The sequence below is a fragment of the Sciurus carolinensis genome, chromosome 2 (assembly GCF_902686445.1).
Source record: "Sciurus carolinensis chromosome 2, mSciCar1.2, whole genome shotgun sequence".
Taxonomy (NCBI): Eukaryota; Metazoa; Chordata; class Mammalia; order Rodentia; family Sciuridae; genus Sciurus; species Sciurus carolinensis.
The window spans coordinates 90,970,442-90,991,827 of NC_062214.1; the positions used below are offsets into that span (position 1 = coordinate 90,970,442).

The 21,386-nt window shown below is 34.5% G+C and overlaps 1 protein-coding gene across 5 annotated transcripts in view; it reads left to right on the forward strand.

Annotated features, from left to right (window-relative positions):
• Herc1 (HECT and RLD domain containing E3 ubiquitin protein ligase family member 1) overlaps window positions 1-21,386 on the forward strand; it is a 202,647-nt gene that overhangs the window by 43,224 nt on the left and 138,037 nt on the right. For all 5 annotated transcript variants that reach the window (XM_047542544.1, XM_047542548.1, XM_047542545.1 and 2 more), the window contains exons 2-8: window positions 2,560-3,515; window positions 10,161-10,256; window positions 15,057-15,251; window positions 16,044-16,355; window positions 18,765-18,861; window positions 19,523-19,666; window positions 20,891-21,018. In XM_047542544.1, the coding sequence (XP_047398500.1) occupies window positions 2,586-3,515; window positions 10,161-10,256; window positions 15,057-15,251; window positions 16,044-16,355; window positions 18,765-18,861; window positions 19,523-19,666; window positions 20,891-21,018 (1,902 nt within the window). In that variant the 5' untranslated portion in view covers window positions 2,560-2,585. The remainder of the gene's footprint in view (window positions 1-2,559; window positions 3,516-10,160; window positions 10,257-15,056; window positions 15,252-16,043; window positions 16,356-18,764; window positions 18,862-19,522; window positions 19,667-20,890; window positions 21,019-21,386) is intronic.

The window sequence follows — 21,386 nt, forward strand, 5'->3', positions numbered from 1 at the left end:
GATATTCAACCTGAAAAAAATAAATATTATCACTTCTTTGTCTTGATTCCACTTCTTTCTTTCTGACCTTTTTTATTCTTTTCTTTGTTTTGAGCTTAAGTCCATCATATCTTTTTAACATGGTAGACTGCTCTGCTTTTCAGAGGCCTTCTGCTTAGTTCCTTAGCCCTCTAATATGACGCTTTAGAATTCAGCAGTTGTGTTAGGACGATAGTTCCCGGTCTTTCCCTTCAGTATCTGAGCTGGATCCTCAAGTACCTAATTGTTATCTTGGTAACTCCTCAGTGTAGCCAAAGCTTTGCTGATTGCACTGTCTTTAAGCAGTGAACTTCTGCATAAGAGAATTCTGATTCTCAGCCTCTTGCCGTATGCTTGGAACTGGCAAACATCTCCAAGCGAAAATCATCTTTAGAATGCCAGTTTTCCTCTCTGCAATTTCCTCTTTTCTGAAGTCCTGATTCCAGTTACCCTTGTTGCTTCAACAACTCTGCAGTGCCTTTAAATGGATTACAATTACATATCCTTTGCAGTTATTCTTGGCCAGAACGTTGGTCTGTCCCCAAACTGTACCATCCTAGTCAAAAGAGATGTCTGACTTATATTTTAAAATCTCCATCTATCTGTTTTATTAGAATAGACTTAAGTGGAGTGTGGAATAAAGGTTGAAAGCAGAGAAACCAGTTAGGAGGCTCTTTCAGTGACCTGGGTGGTAGCAATGGAGGGGGAGAATTGGTTGGATTCTGGATAAATTTTGAAAATAGAACTCACTGATTGCATTTGAGTATAAGAAAGGAAGGAATCAATGAAGACCCCTAAGGTTTTTGGCCCGAGAATTAGAAGGATAAAATTGCTCTTTACTGAGATGAGAAAGTCTATAGGAGGAACAGGTTTGGGCATTGATGGTGGTAGTGGTGGAATAGGAGTTCAGGTTTGGCTGTGTAGAGTTTGAGATGCCTTTTTGTTTGATATTCATGTGGAGAGGTGATGTGCACAATTGTATATGTGAGTTAAGCAAAGAGGTATGGGTTGTAGATAAAAGGACCAACTATGTAAAGATCTGGACAGCTGGGACAGTGGAAGCAAGAAGAAAAGTGGATTAAAAGAGAAAGCCATTTTTTAAGAGAACAAGACTTGGTGTCAAAGTTGTCTCTAAGGAAATAAACAAGGATGACGCCTTCAAAAATAAGTAAGGAGAGAATGGAGGCAGCAGGCATTGCTCAGTGGTGGAGTATTTGCTTAATACATGGAGCCCTGAGTTTGATCTCCAGCACTACCAAAGGAAAAAACAAAAACAAATCAAAACAAAATCAGAAATACCTAAGTAAGATGGAGGGCTTGATGGCACAAATCATAAAAAGGTGTGGGGTGGATATGTTGCATCTGAGTGGGTGATTCATACATCTGAGAGGTACCCATTAAAGAAACCAGATATTTGAGAGAGAATCTCTATAAAATAAGAGCAAAGAAAGATACTTGCACAATAAAATACAAAGGTGATAATTGAAACTTTGATAACTGGAATATATTGATTTTTCAGGTATCCATCCCTTAAGAAAACTCTTTTCCTCTCACCTTCATTATTCCTAATTATTATTTTTAAGAATGTAACTTAAGCACTTTGATGTTAATGGCTAAAGGAAAATACACAACAAACAAACAAGTAAACAATCAATATGGAAAGGATTGCACAAAATTGTTCATAGTGGTAGGTTAAAAAATTTTATTCTTCCTAATTCTAGGAATTTACCAAGTTTGTTCGATTGTTCAATAGTAAGCACAAGCGTCTTTTACTAGAAAGTGAAAATAAAATACTTTTTTAAAAAGAAAAAAATTGGGAGTAATCAGTTATATAGAATTCACTAATATACTGATAGATCAGAATCTGAAGGGTAAAGGTACATCTGAAGAAAACACTATTTTTTAAAATTAACTTTAAAAAATTTTGGAATTTTAGATTTTAAAGAAATTGCAAAAATCATATGCAGAGTTCCCATAGCCCTTCATCCATTTCTCCTTGTTAGTCAACTTTTTGTTACTGTGACAAAATACCTGAGAAAATCATCTTAAGAGAAAAAAGGTTTATTTTGGCACATGGTTTCAGGGTTTCAGTCCATAGTCAACTGATTCTGTTGTTTCTGGCCTGTGGTAAGGCAGGATATCATGGTGGAAGTATGTGATAGAACAGAGTTGCTCATCTCAAGCACCTGGGAAATAGAGAAAGGAAGGGTCTAGGGACAAAATATAACTTTCAAAGACATCTCCCCACCTCTTGCAAGGTAGCCCCACCTCCTAAAGTGTTCCACCTCTTCCCAGTAGTACCACCAACTGGGGACCAAGTCTTATTTGGGGGACATTCCAGAGCCAAATCACAACATGCCGTAATGTTAATGTCTTATATAACCTAAATACTAACAGTGTTATAAAATCATGAACTCAAGTCAGGGCTTCATTTTCATTTCACCAGTTGGAAATCACTAATTGTAATGTAAGATGGAAAGTTAGAAACATTTTATGAATCATCCATATATGTTTTTGAGTTTTTCTCTTCTTCCTTTTTAGAACTAATGGCTAGAGAATAAATCAAGATGGCAACTATGGTTCCACCAGTGAAACTGAAATGGCTCGAACACCTGAACAGCTCCTGGATTACAGAGGACAGCGAATCTATTGCTACAAGAGAGGGAGTTGCTATCCTGTATTCTAAACTGGTCAGCAATAAGGAAGTAGTACCTTTGCCCCAACAAGTTTTATGCCTCAAAGGACCACAGTTGCCAGACTTTGAACGTGAGTCTCTTTCAAGTGATGAACAGGACCATTATTTGGATGCCCTTCTTAGCAGCCAACTAGCACTGGCAAAGATGGTATGTTCAGATTCTCCATTTGCTGGGGCACTTCGAAAACGACTGCTTGTACTCCAACGTGTCTTTTATGCACTTTCTAATAAATACCATGACAAAGGCAAAGTGAAACAGCAGCAGCATTCTCCGGAGAGCAGCTCTGGTTCAGCAGATATCCATTCCGTTAGTGAACGTCCCCGGTCAAGCACTGATGCACTTATAGAAATGGGTGTTCGAACTGGTCTAAGTCTATTGTTTGCACTTCTGAGACAAAGTTGGATGATGCCTGTGTCAGGACCTGGTCTCAGCCTTTGCAATGATGTTATTCACACTGCAATTGAAGTTGTGAGCTCTTTGCCACCATTATCTTTAGCAAATGAAAGCAAGATTCCTCCTATGGGCTTGGACTGCTTATCACAAGTAACAACATTTCTTAAAGGAGTGACTATTCCGAATTCTGGGGCAGACACTTTAGGTCGTAGATTAGCTTCTGAGTTACTGCTTGGTTTAGCAGCTCAGCGAGGCTCTTTGCGGTATCTTCTTGAATGGATAGAAATGGCTTTGGGGGCTTCAGCGGTTGTAAATACCATGGAGAAAAACAAACTACTATCAAGCCAGGAAGGAATGATCAGCTTTGACTGCTTTATGACTATATTAATGCAGATGAGGCGTTCTTTGGTACGTACTGAAAATGTCAATTTTAAAATTTGTAACAATTTTTGGAAAAGTCAACCTAGCTTTTAATGAATTAGTAGTGAATGATTTCAGAGTTCATCTGGTATTTGTTATATTAATCAAATACATACTTTGTGTAAAGAAATTTTTATACATGTTAATAGGGACAGGTCTACTGTTAAGACCACTGGATCATCACTAATTTGTAGTTCTGTTTTATGACTTCTTATGTGAATTTGGGTAATTCATAAAACTTCTTTGTGCTTTAGTAAACTTACATATAATTATTGCCTAGTGAATATGGAGTTCTTTTGAAAGCATCTTCAATTTCATCCTTCCCGGTTTTTATTAATCATTTGCTATATGCCAAGCATTAGTCTAGGCCCTGGGAATATAGCACCTGGGGATATACAGTTTTTCCTTCATAGAGCTAACAGCCTAGTAGGACATCAGACAATAAATATATAATTTCAGGTAGTGAGACGTTTTAAAAAGAAAAGAGGAAAAGGGAATAGAGAATGATCAGATCAGGCAGAGGTTGAGAGGGGAAAGGTATGCTATTTTAGTTAACATGGTCAGGGAAATATTCTCTGGGTTGTGGCATTTGAGTAGAGACCTGAATGAAGGGGAGTGAGGACATAAGCAAAAGTCTGTGAAAAGTGTGTGTTATTAGAGGAAATTAATTGCTTGACCATCACAATCTTGGATACCATATTAAAAAATAAATAACAAAATTAAGTGTGATCAGTTTCAATAATTTGTAAGATTGAAATGTAATAATTTTGTGAAACCAAGAATAAAAATTTGAATTTTAAAATACTAATACAGAATATTATGATTCAAAAACTTATAAGCTGACTTAATTTCAGTTAGGTTATGTTCATTGTGTGTGTGTGTGTGTGTGTGTGTGTCTGTGTGTGTGTGTGTGTGAGAGAGAGAGAGAGAGAGAGAGAGAGAGAGAGAGAGAGAGAGAGAGACACACACTGGAGAGTGTACCAGTACCTCGCATATTTAGGCAAGTTTTCTACCACTGAATAACATCCTCAGCCTCCTCTTCCCATCCTTATTTAAATTTTATTTTGAGACAGGGTCTTACTAGGTTGCTGAGGCAATCCTGCCTCAGCCTCCTGATTAGCTGGGATTAATCAGTCTTTTTGGTGTTCTTTATTATCAAATGTCAACTAACAAATTTATTTAGTTAAAATAGCTAAAAATGCCACTTGTAGATTATGTGTATATATTTCAAGTCTTTTTCCCCTCTAAACAAGTGGAATGCAAAGCTTTTGGATTAACAGGAATGTTTCACAAAAACAATTTTTTTATTTATTGAAAAAAATTATAATTTATTTTTATTTTCAAAGCAGGAACATTTAAATATTCTTACCTTGCTTATAGTTTTCCATCTGTGAACTGAACTATAAATATCAGGCTTTTTGTCTTTTTACAATTTCTTGTTTTAAAAATAATTTCATTGATAACTACTTGAAAATTTTAGATTATAATATTTATAAAAATTTGAGTACCCTACCCTCTGGCCCCTGTACTAGGGATTGAACTCAGGGGCACTTTACTACTGAGCATGTTCCCAGTCTTTTCAGTTTTTATTTTGAGACAGGGTGTCTATAAGTTGCTGAGGCTGGGCTCAAACTTCCGATCTTCTTGCCTCGGCCTCCCATGTTGTTGGGCTTACAGGGGCACGAGAATTTGAATTATCTGATTTAAATAAAAAGACAAGAAAAGTGTGCATTGCCTTTTGGGGGTTAGGGAGTACTGACACAACTCCTATGATCTTTATTTGAGGTGAAAACCTAGAGCACAAGGATGTAAAGATTTAAGTAGAAAAGTCTTCAGATAATAGCTGAAGGGAAGTAGTTAGGCCCCTTTGTGTTATTCAGTATTTAAATCTTCTCACTTACACATCTGTTTTTCTAATTTTGTTTTCTGATTGCTACTACTTTCTGGTAACCTTCTTTTACTTTGTACTGCTTTTAAATCTGTAATGTAATTTAATGACCTAGATAATGTATCTACTCACAGTCACATATTAATTTCTCATTTTATAGGCTACCTATTTTGCATTCTTTGTTACGAAAAAATTTATTATTTTACAATATAGTTACATGATTATATACTTGACTATGGTATGTTTCCTTCTTGAACAAAATGCTAGATACTTTGAGTCAGAGCCTTCTACCCCACCTTACCTTCTAAAACTTTATCCTGTAATATTGTTCCTTAGTTAGAAGGGAAACTGTAGGAAATTAGACTACTTTTCACAATATCTGCTTAGTCTCATTGTCTTTAGGTTATTTTTTAATTTTGTATTTTATTTTTTTGCAGTACTGGGGATTAATTGAAGGACCTCTTGTATTGCTAGGCAAGTGCTCTGCCACTGAGCTGTACTCCCAGCTATCTTTTATCATTTTGAAATATGCTTGCATGCATATCTACTAATTCAGTGATAGTTTAAATTGCTCAAAGAAATCTTTAGAGTAAATATATAAACTTACATATGTAATGTATTTTATTCTTCATTTAACCTGTACTATTTCATCCCGTTCTATTTTATTTGTTTGTTTTTTTACTATCTACCAGGTGTTTTACATGTACTGTTTCATTTGATTAGCAAGGTAATCTGTGTAGCAGATGTTAATTACCCTGATCTTGAAGATAAAGCAAATATCTTAGTTTGGATTTATACCTCTATTGAGCAGCAAACATAACATGTACTTCTGATTTAAACACTTTGTAGGTCAGACACCATGTTAAGTAATTCTTTACAACTTTGAGTGTCTGCAAAACCCATGCTCTTTTGACTGTCTATGCATTTTTTTCCCTGTTATATTAAATCAATATTTTTTCCATGAATGCTAACCTTAAAATAGATATAAAATATAATAAATCAATTATATTGGTGGAATTCCAGTTTTCTTTCCACTTGGCCTCTCATTCCTTGACTAAACACCAAATGTATCTACTAAAGAATCTACTCCTTTCTGCCCTCTAAGGGCATATATATCTCTAAAGTCCCTTGGAGAGCCAAGGGTGCCCCAGAAAACTAGATTGTCCTTTTCTGAATTTAGGAGCTACTCTGGGGAAGAATCTTTTCTGTTTGATTTAGTTTGGCTCTTTCAAAGTCATTTCAGACCTGCATTAGATAGAATAGAATCTTAGTTAAATCTATGAGACTGGTTTTAAGGGAAAGAAATTGTTCTTAAATTGAATTTTGTATTAGTTATTCCCCCTTGCATGGTAAATGATAGAGTCTGATGCTCTTGATCCCCAGAACTCATGTTTTTTTTTTTTTTTTATTTTTTTTTATTTTATTTTTTTTTATTTTGTTATGGGGTATTGAACCCAGAGGTACTTTGTCACTAAGCTACATCCCCAGCCCTTTATTTTTATCTTTATTTTTTGGTAGTAGGGATTGAACTCAGGGGCACTAACACTGAGCCACATACCCAGCCCTATTTTGTATTTTATTTAGAGACAGGGTCTCACTGAGTTGCTTAGTGCCTTGACATTGCTGAGACTGGCTTTGAACTCATGATCCTCCTGCCTCAGCCTCTGGAGTTGCTGGGATTACAGGCGTGTACCACGTTGCCTGGCAGAACTCATGTTTCTTAACCTTTACTGTTTAGTCTGAAAACTCTGGAAATATGTAGAGCCTCTCCTTGTATACTAGATCCCAGCCTGATCTGATTCTCTCTGCCTTCAGTTTCTTTTTCTTCTCTTCTTCCTTTTCTTCTCCTCCTCCTTCTTCTCCTTCTCCCTCTCCTTCTCTCTTTCCTCCACATTCTCCCCCTCTCCTTCTTTTCTCTATTTCTCTCCCTGCTTTCTTCCTTCTTTCCTTCTTTGTTTTTCTTTTTTGTTCCTGAGAATAGAACTCAAGAGGCACTTTGTCACTGAGCTATATACTCAGTCCTTTTTATTTTTAGACAAGGTCTTGCTGAGTTGGCCAGATTGACCTTGACCTTCCTATCGCCTACCTCATCCTCCCCAGTAGCTGCCCTGAATGACTGGGACAGGATTTATCTCCAAACTATAAGTAAGTGGGTGAGGCACTTGAGTACCTAGAACAAGTCCTAACAAAAATAGGTTCAATCTGTAAATTTTATTTACATATGTGATTCTCTTTTTTTCCCACAAGTCTTTAAACTGTTTATGATTAAATTTTTCTTTATGTTGACCTTGACTGCCAGTGCTTCAGAAATCAAAAGCTGGAAAGATGGAAGATAGTTCTTTATAAATTGTTTCATACTTGTTTTTGGTAGACATCTGAAGTATGTAAAAATAGTAATTTAAGAGAATTTATTAAATAAACTTAAAAATGAGTCAGAATTTAAAAGTATAGCTTTGAGTTAAAACACATGGGAATCATGGGGGGAAAATACTCCATTATAATAGAGAAATACAATAATAGTTAATGTAAACGGTACACTGCAGGCTGCAAATAGTTTTCTCATATAATGTATATCATTTTCATTCTTGTAAAAATGTTGTAACATAGATTGTGACTTCCATTTTATGCTGAAAAAGATAAGATCAAGAGATTAAGTGAATTTCCCAAAATAGCTCTCAGAACCAGGACCCCAACTGAGGTCTCCTGGTAACTGCTTTGCAAAGATACAGCATCTAAGTGAAGAGAAGTTGAATTCATAGTTAAAAACAAACATATAAATAAAAAGTAATAATGATATAAACTATTGAACAGCAAGCAGAATTTTTAAAATATTTTTGCTGTGTTTGGCAAAATGTCTGCAATTTTTAAAAGTTTTGTTACATAAACAACTTAATGAAATAGGCCAAAATATTATGAACATAGTTCTTTCTTTTAGATAATAAAATATAGCACAAAGAATGCAAACAACTTTTAAAACAAAGTAATTTTTAATGTTCAAGAAGTGGTTCAATAATTCATAATTTTAAAGAAATGCATTCCTTTTCTTTTTCCACAAAGCAAAATTGCCTTGTAAAAGTGATGTTCTTCCTTTTGCTGAAGGAGTAAAAACAATGGAAATTATTGCTGTATCATTTAGCAATTTTTTATATTGTTCTTAATTATGAGGCTTGAATTTTTAACTACATATGTGATTCTTACTCTTTGCTACCCACATGTTTGTGTAGGCATACACAAAGTTCTCAATTTATATTTAAATAAAAATAGGGGAAAAGATAAAGTTACTTACATTATAATATTGTTGTACATCTTTAAATTCTAAAAAATGAACAACAATATAAACCCCTTTGGCCTTTGATGCTCCTATGTGTTTATTGAGCACTATGTGCCAGATACTGGTAGGTGCTGGATTAAGAAGATAAATAAGCTTTATCTTTTGGTAGCTCACAGTTTAATGAAAGAGAGGGATACACAGACATTTCAAATGATAGTGGACTGACTAGTAGAGATGTATGTTGAGAGGAGGTTAATGAGACACAAGTTAAAGGCCTTTGGGGGAAGGATCCCTGAAGTTAGTTGAAAGGAGGAGTTTGCCTGCCAACATAAAGAGTGTGAGTGGGAAGAATGGGGGAAGTTTACAAGTGGGAGGTCTAAAGTTCACAAAGTGGCAACGGTATCAGAGAGCAAGCCCTTAGATGAATTGGGTAAAATGGGATGAGGTGAGGCTGCAAGCGAGGCAGGCCTGTATCTCATGCTATACATTTTTGGGGCTTGATTCCATATGCAATAGGGAGCCACTGAGACAATTTTGAGTAAAATCAGATAACAAAAACATAAGGAAATAACTTCATCCAGTCTTATGTCCTCATTTAAATATCTTAGACAAATGTAGGAGAGAAAAAAAAGTGTCACACTATTTTGGATGGTCATTATTTAAGTGTAAGGTAATTAATTGAATACTTGTAAAACCACAAATTTCTTTTAATTTCAGTTTGGACTATTGAACTTCCTATTATATATTAACAGTGTATGAAAGTGGTCTAAAGATTTAAGGATATAGAAATTTCAGAGAGAATGGATATTGAGTCTCCTTTCTGATTTATCATTTTTTATTAAGATAATGATTTTCCTCATCAGACATTACTGTGAAGAATAGCATTAAGTCCCAGTGAAGTGATGTGATTCCTCAACTATGCTAGGAAAAGGATGCCTTGTTGCTTGTATAGGCAGGTGGTGACAAAACCTGGGACTGTGGTTGTGCCAAAACTAACAAGAAGGGAAGGACAGACTTTTTGCCACTTTTGTTGGCGTCATTACTCAAGCCAGCTATGTTCTGCTTGCTTGTATCTTTGGGGGTATGTGAGCAAAAAACCCAAAGGGAGTAGAGTATTTCTTAGGACTTTACTTACTTTATTGTTATTTACTTAATAACAATGTGTTATTGGCAAAATTCCTCCTCCTTGACTGTTTTTGGAACTTTGTGATCTTTTGGGACAAATCACTGTTTAATAAAGTAGCCAGAGGGACTGATTTACCATTTGACTTAATTCACCATTTAACTCATTAGCCAGGTCTTTTAAAATACTTGTATATAAAGGTCTTTTTCATGGCATAATGTTAGAATTTGGTCTCAGTGTACATAATCATACAAATAGTTCTTCAAATAGATGTTATTTTGTAAAATATTTAAGTGACTTTAGCATTTGAGTCTCTCCTTCCTATACTGTATCCCATAATTTTAATCATAGGGTTCGTCTGCTGATCGGAGTCAGTGGCGAGAACCAACCAGAACCTCTGATGGCTTGTGCTCACTCTATGAGGCAGCATTATGTCTCTTTGAAGAGGTATGTAATCATTTTTTTCATTAAAAATTACTTTGTATTAAAATGCTGTAGCATGTATTTATCCCTTAAAAACAATCCATTTGGTCTCTGCCATGGCTGCAAAAGAAAGTTGTAGGGAGGTTGTTTCTAGAGAGTGGAACTGGGTGTTTAGGGCCTGGGGTGGGAAGAAGACATACTTTTCTTTTTTCCATGTTTTTTATCGGTGCATTATAATTACACATAATGGTGAGATTGTTACATATTCATACATGCATACAATATAACTGACCAATATCATTCTCTAGTGTTTCTCCTTTCCCTTCCCTCTTCCTTCTCCCTGGTTCCTTTCCTTTAAGGAGACATACTGTTTAATGTATATCCTTTTATTTATTTTGAATTTTGGATCTTGTACCAGTAACTTTGTTTTCTATATTTTTTCACAATGGGGGACTGAATCCAGGGCCTTGTACATGCTAGACAAGCACTCTACCACTGAGCCACATCCCCAGCACTCACACCTACTTTTCAGTTAGTGGTTTTCAATTTGATGAATTGGTCCTCTGTAATCCTTCAAACCTTCAGACCAGTTAACTTCATTTTAAAATATTATTACTGGACTGTGGTTGTGGCTCAGTGGTAGAGTACTTGCCTTGCATATGTGAAGCATTGGGTTCAATCTTCAGCACCACATAAAAATAAATAAAGGTATTGTGTCCATGTACAACTAAAAATATTAAAAAATACATCATTATGAACTCATAGATTTAAACCTATTTGAATTTTAGTCTAGTGAATTATTATCTGTAGTGAAGGTCATATTACTTCATTTTGGCTAATAGTCTCTTCAGGGAGTTATCTCTTCAGGATTGTTCCCAAGTTCTTTTCACATAAGGCTAACAGTCTTTCCTTTCTATCTGATAGAACATTCTTCTTGGCTCCTCATGTACATTTTTTAACCCTACTTCATCAGCTTGCTGTTTCTCAAAACAAAAATGCAACAACCCCTGGTTCCTTTTATTGAGAAATGTGATTTTAATACCATAATCGGGATGCTAGAGATGCTTGCTGCTAATAAAAGTGACCTTACTGTCTCTAGGCTTTTATAGTAGACAGAGCTAGGAAGTGTATGTGTGTACTTAAAGCCAAAATACCTTGTGAGTTCATATTGATACTTTCAAATTCATGGCTGCAGAATTTTTACTTAATATTTTATGTACTACATTTATATCTTCTTTCCATCTACTGAGACTGCTGATTCTTAAGGATAAAAGGATGATAGAATTAGAATATCCTCTAATTACTTGTTTTAGCCATGTTATACACATGGGCGCGCACACACACACACAGTCCTAGAATAATGACATACATTTTTATGCTTCTCATTTTTTATAGTTGTATTATAAAAATATCCCTAGAGGATAGTTTCTAATATTTTTTATTTAATTCTTTTCTTTAGGAATTCCATTTATCTGTATATTAGATCTTTGTCTAACTTGTCACTCTTAATTATTTTTCAATTTCTTTCTTTTTCTTTCTTTTTTTTAATAAAAATCACTCCCTGCTCCCCCACCTCCTTCTTTTTTCTCCCCACCCCCTCTCTCTTGGTGCTGGGGATTGAACCCAGGGCCTCATGCATGCTAGGCAAGGGCCCTACCTCTTAACTATATCGTCAGCCCACCAGCCCCAAATATCTTCCTTTTCATCTTGTGTTACTCACAGGACATAATGTATGACATATACTTGATTTCTTCTATTTTAGTCTTCATTTTGGAAATTAAAAAAAAAATTTCTCATTCTTTTTTGAGTTATGTCACTTCATTTTCGAGTATTTCTAATTGAGATTTGTATTTCTCTTTCATGTCTTGTTTCTATTTTCTTAATCCCTTTTAACTGGTTTTGAAATAGGTTACATTTTGCTCTGTTTAATGGGCAACTCTTGCTGTGCTTTTGTTACAGGGTTACTTCTTTTCCCTTTCTTTCTTATAATAACTTCTTGTAGGCTTTGAACTCAGTACTTTCCTGTTTATTTTTATGTGAAATTTAGTTTTCTTGAACTTCTCGAATGGTTTGGGATTCACTATAGCCTTTCTGACATCTTCACAGACACCCTCTTTCTGGTTTTTTTTTTTGCATCTTGTTAAAAAAAAATGGAGTTTCCCAGCGTGTTCTTCTCTACTTTTATCTTCAACTTCTCTGTTCCTGTCCTGTGCAGTCCCCCCCCGCCCCAGTGCTGGGGATTGAACTGAGCTATCTCCCCAGCCCTCCTAGGCAGTTTTGATTCCACTACACGTAGTCTCTCCCTGGTATGGGGGTTCTGTCCTGGGAGCCCTGACTCACTAATTTTTCAAGTTCATAAGAGATTATTTTCTTAGAACTCATCACAGAGCCTTTATAGTTACTTGCTGTCAGAAAGGACAAAACACTTTCCAGTTGCAGCTGCTGTTCTGAAATTGGCTTATTACTTTTTCTTTCTTTCTTTCTTTTTTTTTTTTTTTGGTACAGGGGATTGAGTCCAGGGGTGCTTAACCACTGAGCCACATCCCTAATACTTTTTATGTTTTATTTAAAGACATGAACTCACTACATTGCTTTAGGGCCTCACTTATTTGCTGAGGATGGCTTTGAACTTGAGATTCTCCTGCCACAGCCTCCCAAGCTGCTGGGATTACAGGCATGTACCACCATGCCCGTTGGCTTATTGCTGTTTCTAGCGAGAATCTGATTGGCTGTGTTGGGTTTCTCCTGTTCTAAGGTCTATTTAGATAATTCCCTTGCTTCCTCCTGCACAGATGCCATTACTAAGTAGATTTTGTGTTTGGTGATGGCCTGGCCCCACCTATTTATTTGGGGGTTGTTGGGACTACCTTGTCACCTAATTTGTTGTGAATGTTAAATATGGATTTGGGTTGTGGTTTTTTTTTTTTTTTTTAAGTGATTTGGCATGTTTAGAAAACTGTTGATGCTATTACTTGTCATCTTGCTGTCTTCACAGAATCCTACTCATTCCCCCCACATCGAGTTTATTTTTTAAAAATGCATATTTAAGCCCTAGGAGGTTTTGTTTTGTTTTGTGGTACTGAGGATTGAACTCAGGGCTTCACTCACGCGGTCAAGTACTCTACACTGAACTACATCCCTAGCCCCTATGAGTATTTTTTTTTTTCAGCCTTTTTCTTTCTTTCTCTCTCTCTCTTTTTGGAGGGAAGGAATCGGGGAGGGCTGTGATTTCTCTTTTAAGCTCTGTTACATTAATAGATCTTTGAACAATTCTAACCCTCCTGGCCCCACCATTCTCCTTATATCTTTAGCATAATTTCAGAGCTTTTAATAGGGACTGGGAGTTTTCACTTACACATAGTTTGTGTGTCTTCAGAACTGTGTTCATGTTCACTGTAAAATATTTGCCAAACCCACATATTATTCTGCTGTTTTGCGTTAAGGGTTCTGACTAAACCTATTCTATCCTCTCCCATTTAATGTGCTAGCAAATAAATATATTGACTATTTAAGATTTCTCTTTTATTGTTTTGCTTTATTATGCAAAAAAATCCTAAAAGACAGACAACAAATTGATAATAGCTTCAGAGAGAGTTAGTATTTTTATTGTATTGAGTTCATATGTCAGTAAAAACCCATGAACCTTAATAAATAAGGGGCAAAAGTTAGTTTATTTCACAAAATGTGGTAAACAAATAGATGGAAAAACTTTAGCTCTGCTGATAATAAAGAAATGTGAACTTAAAATAATGGCATACTCCTTTTCTCCACTTAAATTTGTAAAAAAGAAAATTATTTAAAGCTTAATGCCCATTATTGGTATAAATGTAGTGAGACTGGTACACTCATATAGACTCATTCCTTGTTTAGCACAACCAGGATGGCCACCTTGATTCCTGTGCTTTTGGTGGGGAGCCTATATTTAAGAAATATATTGTGAATGGCAACTGATTTTTACCATTACATTCCACACAATGGCAAATAAGCCATGACTTTTATTTTACATGTATTTATGTATCTATATATGTTTAATTGCTCTGGGCCTTCACTATTTTTAGGGCAGCCCTCGTTTCATACATTGTTGATAACATAATGTTATAGCACCATATTGGAAAGCAGTTTGGTATAATATGTTTCAGAAATCCTAAGATTGCTCTTTTTTTTCTTTTTACATATTGAGTCCATTTCTGAGGTTTTCTACTAAAGAAGTAATAAAAATATAATAACAGCTATATTTTAAAAATATGACCTGTATAACACAGAAGTAGAAAGAATCTAAATGCCCTATTAAAGGAAAGTGGTTAAGTAAATTGTGACTTTTGCACTAGCTAGAATATTATTTATTCATTCACAAAGATGATGTTGACATGGATATTTTTGCATGAGTCTTTTTTTATTTTTATATATCTGCTGCTTACAACTGTACTGTGTTAAAGAACATGTATATAAAAATTCTGGAATGACATAAATAAAAATAACATTTTTGAATTGAGGTAATAAAATTATCAAATTATCAGTGGTAGTTTTTCTACTTTTTTAAAAATTTATTTTTCTGTAATGTATGCAATAATACAATTTTTGTTTAAAAAGACTTGATTGTATTTCTCCCTCTTCCCATTTTTGCCCCCTTTATTAATATTTTTTAGTGATTTTTTTTTGTGTGTGTGAGTAAATATTCTGACTATCTGTGTTTAAGACTAGATGTATTCTTAGATTTGGGCATTTGAGAGCATTAGAAGGAAAGGTAATAGTAATTTCAATATTTAAGAATGTCTACACTAAAAATGACCTGATTTTTTTGCATATATTTTTAAATTTTAATAGGTTTGTAGAATGGCTTCTGATTACTCAAGAACATGTGCTAGCCCAGATAGCATTCAGACTGGTGATGCTCCTATTGTTTCTGAAACCTGTGAGGTTTACGTTTGGGGGAGCAACAGCAGCCATCAGTTGGTAGAAGGCACACAGGAGAAAATATTACAACCCAAACTGGCTCCTAGTTTCTCTGATGCTCAGACTGTAAGTTCTGTATATACCTTACAAATTTGTAGATAATGGAGTATATATTCATACTTACTTGCTTCAAATAATGTTTAGTATGTTTTGAGTGAGTGAAAATTTTTGTTTCTTATCTATATTTCTGTATCATACTTCCTGAATTTTTCATTGTAAAAGAAAAATGCATTTTTAATTTCACATATCTCTGACAGTATTCCCTAGTTTCAAAAAATATAAATTTGAATCTGGATTTTTAAAAATCCTCAGTAATGGCAACAAATTTTACCATTATATTCAACGTAAATGGAAAATAGACTAAATAAAAACTGGAATTTTCCCTTTTTCAGATTGCTATTTCGTTTTCTTGTTATGATCACTTTTTTTTTTTAACATTTGTAGCCTAAGCTAGAACATTCTATTTTATTATTTTCATTAAAATTCGCTTTTGGATGTTTTATATGGTTCTTGTCATAATGAATCCTAAGGAATTTATAGGAAAATTTTATTTTTGTTCCCCAATTATGTGGGGGGCTAAAACATTTTACTTTGTTGTTTCATTCAATGTTGACCTAAAAGATAACCCAGGAAGATCTATATTTATAAATATATACAATGAATTTGAGCTCAGTGATGAAGTCATTGTGAAAATACCCTTAATGCTTTCTTAATTTCTATTTACTATTCAGTCTCTTTGAAGAGTAATATTCTGCTTTAAAGACTTCCTTTGAGCCTTTTTGATAAAACTGACCTTAAATTTTTACTTGATTCTCACCGAAGCATTTTATATTCGTGATTCTGTTTGTTCATTTATAGATTGAAGCTGGACAGTATTGCACTTTTGTCATTTCTACGGATGGTTCTGTCAGAGCTTGTGGTAAAGGCAGCTATGGGAGACTTGGGCTTGGAGATTCCAATAATCAGTCTACTTTAAAAAAGTTAACGTTTGAGCCTCACAGGTCCATTAAAAAGGTTTCATCTTCTAAAGGATCTGATGGTCACACTTTAGCTTTTACAACAGAAGGAGAAGTCTTCAGCTGGGGAGATGGTGACTATGGAAAACTGGGACATGGAAATAGTTCAACACAGAAATATCCCAAACTTATTCAGGGCCCTCTGCAGGGAAAGGTATGTGATGATCTTTCTGGATTTGAAAATAATTAGATACAATGCTATTATTGTTGGTAATATCTTTCAGAGTTTATGTATTCTTTGTGAAGTTGCCTGCCCATTCTTCCCTTGGCTTAACTTTTGTGTATCTGCTTTGTAGTTTATACAGTACTTTCACATATATTTATTCTATTACCCAGGGCATCATGCATGCTAAGTAAGCATTTTACTACTGAGCTTTACCTCTAGCCTCAATTTTAATTCTTTATAAATGTTTACTTTATTTTATTTTATTTTTTTGAGTTGAGTACTTGATATATTGTCCAAGATAGCCTTCAGCTTCTAGACTTGAACCATCTTCCTGTTTCAGTCTCAAAAGTAGCTGGGACTACAAGCATGTACCACTGTGCTTGCTCAGTTTTAATTATTATATTCTCATAAGAATAATTCTTATTCTTACACAAGGTAGTTTCCCCTATTTGACTGATACAGAAACTGAGAATCATTCATTCAACAAATATTTACTACCTTCCAGGTGGCAGGCAGTGTTTTAGGCATTAGATATATAGCAGTGAACAAGAGAAGACAAGGTCTGTGCTTTCACAGAACTTTAATTTTCAGGATAGAGATAAATAAAATAATATCAAATACTTTCAGATATTAAGGAAGAAAACTGAATAGTGTAACAGACTAGCTTGAACTAGTCATGATATTAGATAATGGGATCAGAGAATGCTCTTGGAAGGGTGGCATTTTAGCAGGCTTAAATGAGGAAACATTTAGAGTGGTTCAGTAATTACCTAGGATTCCACGCAAATAATTGGCACCATTAGAAACTGAATGTAGATCTCCTCTTTTTATACATCTTTAAAGAAAACAGATAAACTTATATTCACTTATATGATTACATGCTTTCCATGAAAGTTTTCTTACATAAAAGTCTTTGTAAATTTTAATTTTAGACCAGATTTATAAGTGTCATGCTTTTCCTTCATGAGAAACTAAGAAATGAATTTTACTCTTAACAACTTGCAGTATTCTGTTACTCATCAACCCAAAGGCAGCGGGCCTCAAAACTTTCTACTTTGAAAACATCAGAGGATACTTGTTAAGATGTTGAATGTGAAGCTCTAAAGTAACTTCAGATAAATATTATTTGAATTGTATTTTTCTGATTTCATTTATTTACTTATATTCTTTTGAATTTTCTGGGTTATTTTTACTCTTGTTGTTTTTCATGGTACTGGGGCCTTGCCCATGCTCCAAACATTCTACCACTGAACTATATCCCCAGCCATTTGTATTCCTCTGAATGCCCCATTTTTATAATGGAAACATTGCCAAGTAAAAACAACATAGTATGAGCATCATGAAGGAAAAAATGTCACAAAATTTAAAATTAAATTTTGCAGATAAAAATTTCAAAAGTTCCTAGCTTGGTATTGTTCAGTGTTTCTAATTGAATCACAAATTTGAATTTTATAAAGTGAGTTCTAATTTTAGGAGGTTAAAAAGATGTGGAGCAGCCAGATGTGGTTGTGCATGCCTGTAATCCCAGTGGCTAGGAAGATTGAGGCAGGAGGATCACAAGTTCAAGGCCAGCCTGAAGAACTTAGTGAGACCCTATATCTAAAGAAATTTTTGCTAAAATTCAAAGATATGGGAAGTTCACAATACCTTATTATAGACATGAAACGTGAACAGTTGTATAGATATTAATATTATCTAAACCCGAACTAGCTGCATTATTGTTTAATTGGATCCACATTTCCCAATATAAAGAAGATCACTAACCTTTTTTGAGAAAAATATTTAAAATTTCATAATTTGAGTATTGCAGTTATTAATGTAAAGTGCATTTGATGCTTATTAATTAAAGTTTTCTCAATTAATTAAAAAAAGAAAGGGAGGGAGGGAGATGTGGCTCTGTGGTTGAGCTCTCCTAGTTTCAGTCCTTGGTATTAAAAAAAAAAAAAAGCTATGTCGGGAGTTGATTACTATAAGTTAATATACTGCTTTTGCTCTTTTTGTATTGATTATAGTTAATACCTTTGTGAGAGTTATCCTTATCATGTAATAACTTTTTCATGATAAACCAGGATTAGAGGTTTTATATTTGAACAATTATCATCCATTGTTCGATGGGCGTTACCCTCTTTTCAACTTTCAGTAAAGACTTGATTGTTGAGACGGTATTCCTACAGGTGATTAGACTTTTCTTCAGGGCCCCTTAGGCTTTGCCTGTGACTTTTTCTGACTTGATGACTTAGACAGTCACCCTTGTCCTGGGTATAGCCTCTATATTTGTATGTGGCAACTCCTGGATGAGTTGTGAATATTATTATCTCTAAAGGGTCCGTGTATGGGACTAAATACAGATTGTTTTAGTGTCTATGTGCTATTCAAATTAACTTGTGTGCATTGCAGGTAGTTGTTTGCGTGTCAGCTGGATACAGACATAGTGCGGCTGTCACAGAGGATGGTGAACTATATACATGGGGTGAAGGAGACTTTGGAAGATTAGGTAAGATTTTTTTAAAAATTGAAGTTATTATCACAGAAAAATAGAAATGATTATGATTACTGAGAAACAGTAAGAGTAGTTTCTTGTTGCTGTTGTTGTTTTGTTTTTTTGGCGGCACTGGGGATCAAACCTAGGGCCTCATGTATACCAGGCAAGGTGCTCTACCACTGAGCCACATCCCCAACCTGGAGAATAGATTTAATAGGTCACTAATTTTGTTAGTTATTATACTCAGAGGAAGATAATTTTTTTATATGTAATACTAGATTCTTGTACTTATATTTAAGTTGTAATTAAATCTAGGAAGAACTTACCTATTAAGATCTGGCACTATAGAGTTTCAGGGGTAAGAAACATGATGATGAAATTTATAATCTACTAGGCAGTGAAAACAAGTTGACATGAGCATGGTACAAGACAGAATAAGGTTAGTGCTGTGATAGGAACATAGATAGAATGTTCTAATGGTTCATTGAAGTGCCTGCATGCCCCAGTTTGGGAGCAGCCTGAAAGACTGGTTGAGATGATATTAGCAGTGATTCTATTTTTTATAATTATTTGTGCTTAAAAATAGCTTGTAATTTTTATTCTGCTTTTGAAGTGATGACTTAGACAAAAGAGTTAACATTATTTCTTTGTTGTTGTGTGTGTTTTACCCAAGGTCATGGTGACAGTAATAGCCGTAACATTCCAACATTAGTAAAAGACATTAGCAATGTAGGAGAGGTTTCTTGTGGCAGTTCACATACTATTGCTTTATCTAAAGATGGAAGAACAGTATGGTCTTTTGGAGGAGGAGACAATGGTATGTAAAAAATTATTTATGGATAGCTTTGGCCTTTTATTCTTTTTTTCTTTTTTTCCTAGTTATATATGCCTGGTGTAGAAAAACCTGCAATGCAGATGAGTAGAAATAAAAATTAAAACAAATTGTGCATCTACTAATGTTTCTTTAAGCATTATTAATGGTTGGGTAGACAGACTTAAAAAATATATATGTTTATTAAAATATTTACATATATTCCCTACATAGATGTTTTTTAAAAACCAAAGTACACCTGTGTGTACTCCATAGATAGATTATAATCTGCGGTTTTAATGTAACAGTATTTTATGAATATCTTTTCTCTATCAATACAACTCTACACCATTTTTAAAAAAGGCTCCAAGTATTTTTTCAAGTGTCTGTAATATGATTTATAAAACCAGTTTCTTATTGGGTAAGTAGATGACTTTCAAATTTTCAGTATTAAATACAACATTGTATCAAATGACCAAATTTTTGTTCACAACTACCAGCAATGTTATTACTCACTTGCCCATGTCTCTCAATAACAGTATGTATAAAAATTAAGATAATTTAAAAATGAATTTCTGAAATGAAATGTTATCATTTAATTTGTATTTCTTTGATATCTAGTGAGATTGGATTTTTATATTGGTCATTAGTGGTCATTGGTCTTACAGTGGTTTGCCAATTTTTCTATTTCATGAACTATTGAACTTTTTTTAAGTTTTAAATTACATGAATATACATTTTTTGTCTAGAACTTGTGTATTATGCCAGCACATTTGTAGTTAGAAATATGGCCATTTAAAGGAGAAACAAGAAAGAAAAATAATTTTCTTGACTCTTTAAAGTGATTTTAATTATTTGAGATTAAAAACAAAAGGTTATTAGTTGTTGGATGTTAACTCTCTCTCAATAAAAATGCTCCTTTTTTTGTGTGTGGGAGGTACTGGTTACTGAACCCAGGATGCTTTACCACTATGTCCCCACCCCTTTTATTTTGAGGCAGGGTCTCCCTACATCGCTGCGATTGACCTAGAATTTGCAATCCTCTTGCCTTAGACTCCTGAGTTTCTGGGTTGATAGGTGTGTGCCACCATGCCCTGCAAAAAATGCTCACTTGTTAATATCTTTTGCTATTAGAAAACATAACTTCCCACATGTGTCAGGTTAGCTAGCAGTGGAATAGAAGCTCTTTAAACAATTGAATTTTTTAACTTGAATGTGATTGTTTTATAGGCAAACTTGGCCATGGTGATACCAATAGAGTATATAAACCAAAAGTTATTGAAGCTTTACAAGGAATGTTCATTCGTAAAGTTTGTGCTGGGAGCCAATCTTCACTTTCTTTGACGTCAACAGGGCAGGTAGGACTATGGAATGAACGTAAAAGAGTATTTCAGATGACTAGCTGACTAAAATATAATAATTATATTTAAATTTCAAAATTAAAATATAAACTTTTAGGTGACATACTGAAATGAAATATTTTCTCCCTTTTTGAAGTAGAGAATCTGAGAAGGAACTAGGAGTTTTTTTCCTTCTCTTTCTCTCTCTCTCTCTCTCTCTCTTTTTCTGGTTCTGTGAATTAAACCCAGGGGCACTTAACCAGTGACTCACATCCCCAGCCCTTTTTAATATTTTTTTTTGAGACAGGGTCTCGCTGAATTACTTAGGGCCTCAGTAAGTTGCTGAGGCTGACTTTGTTTTTTGTTTTTTGTTTTTTTTTTTTTTT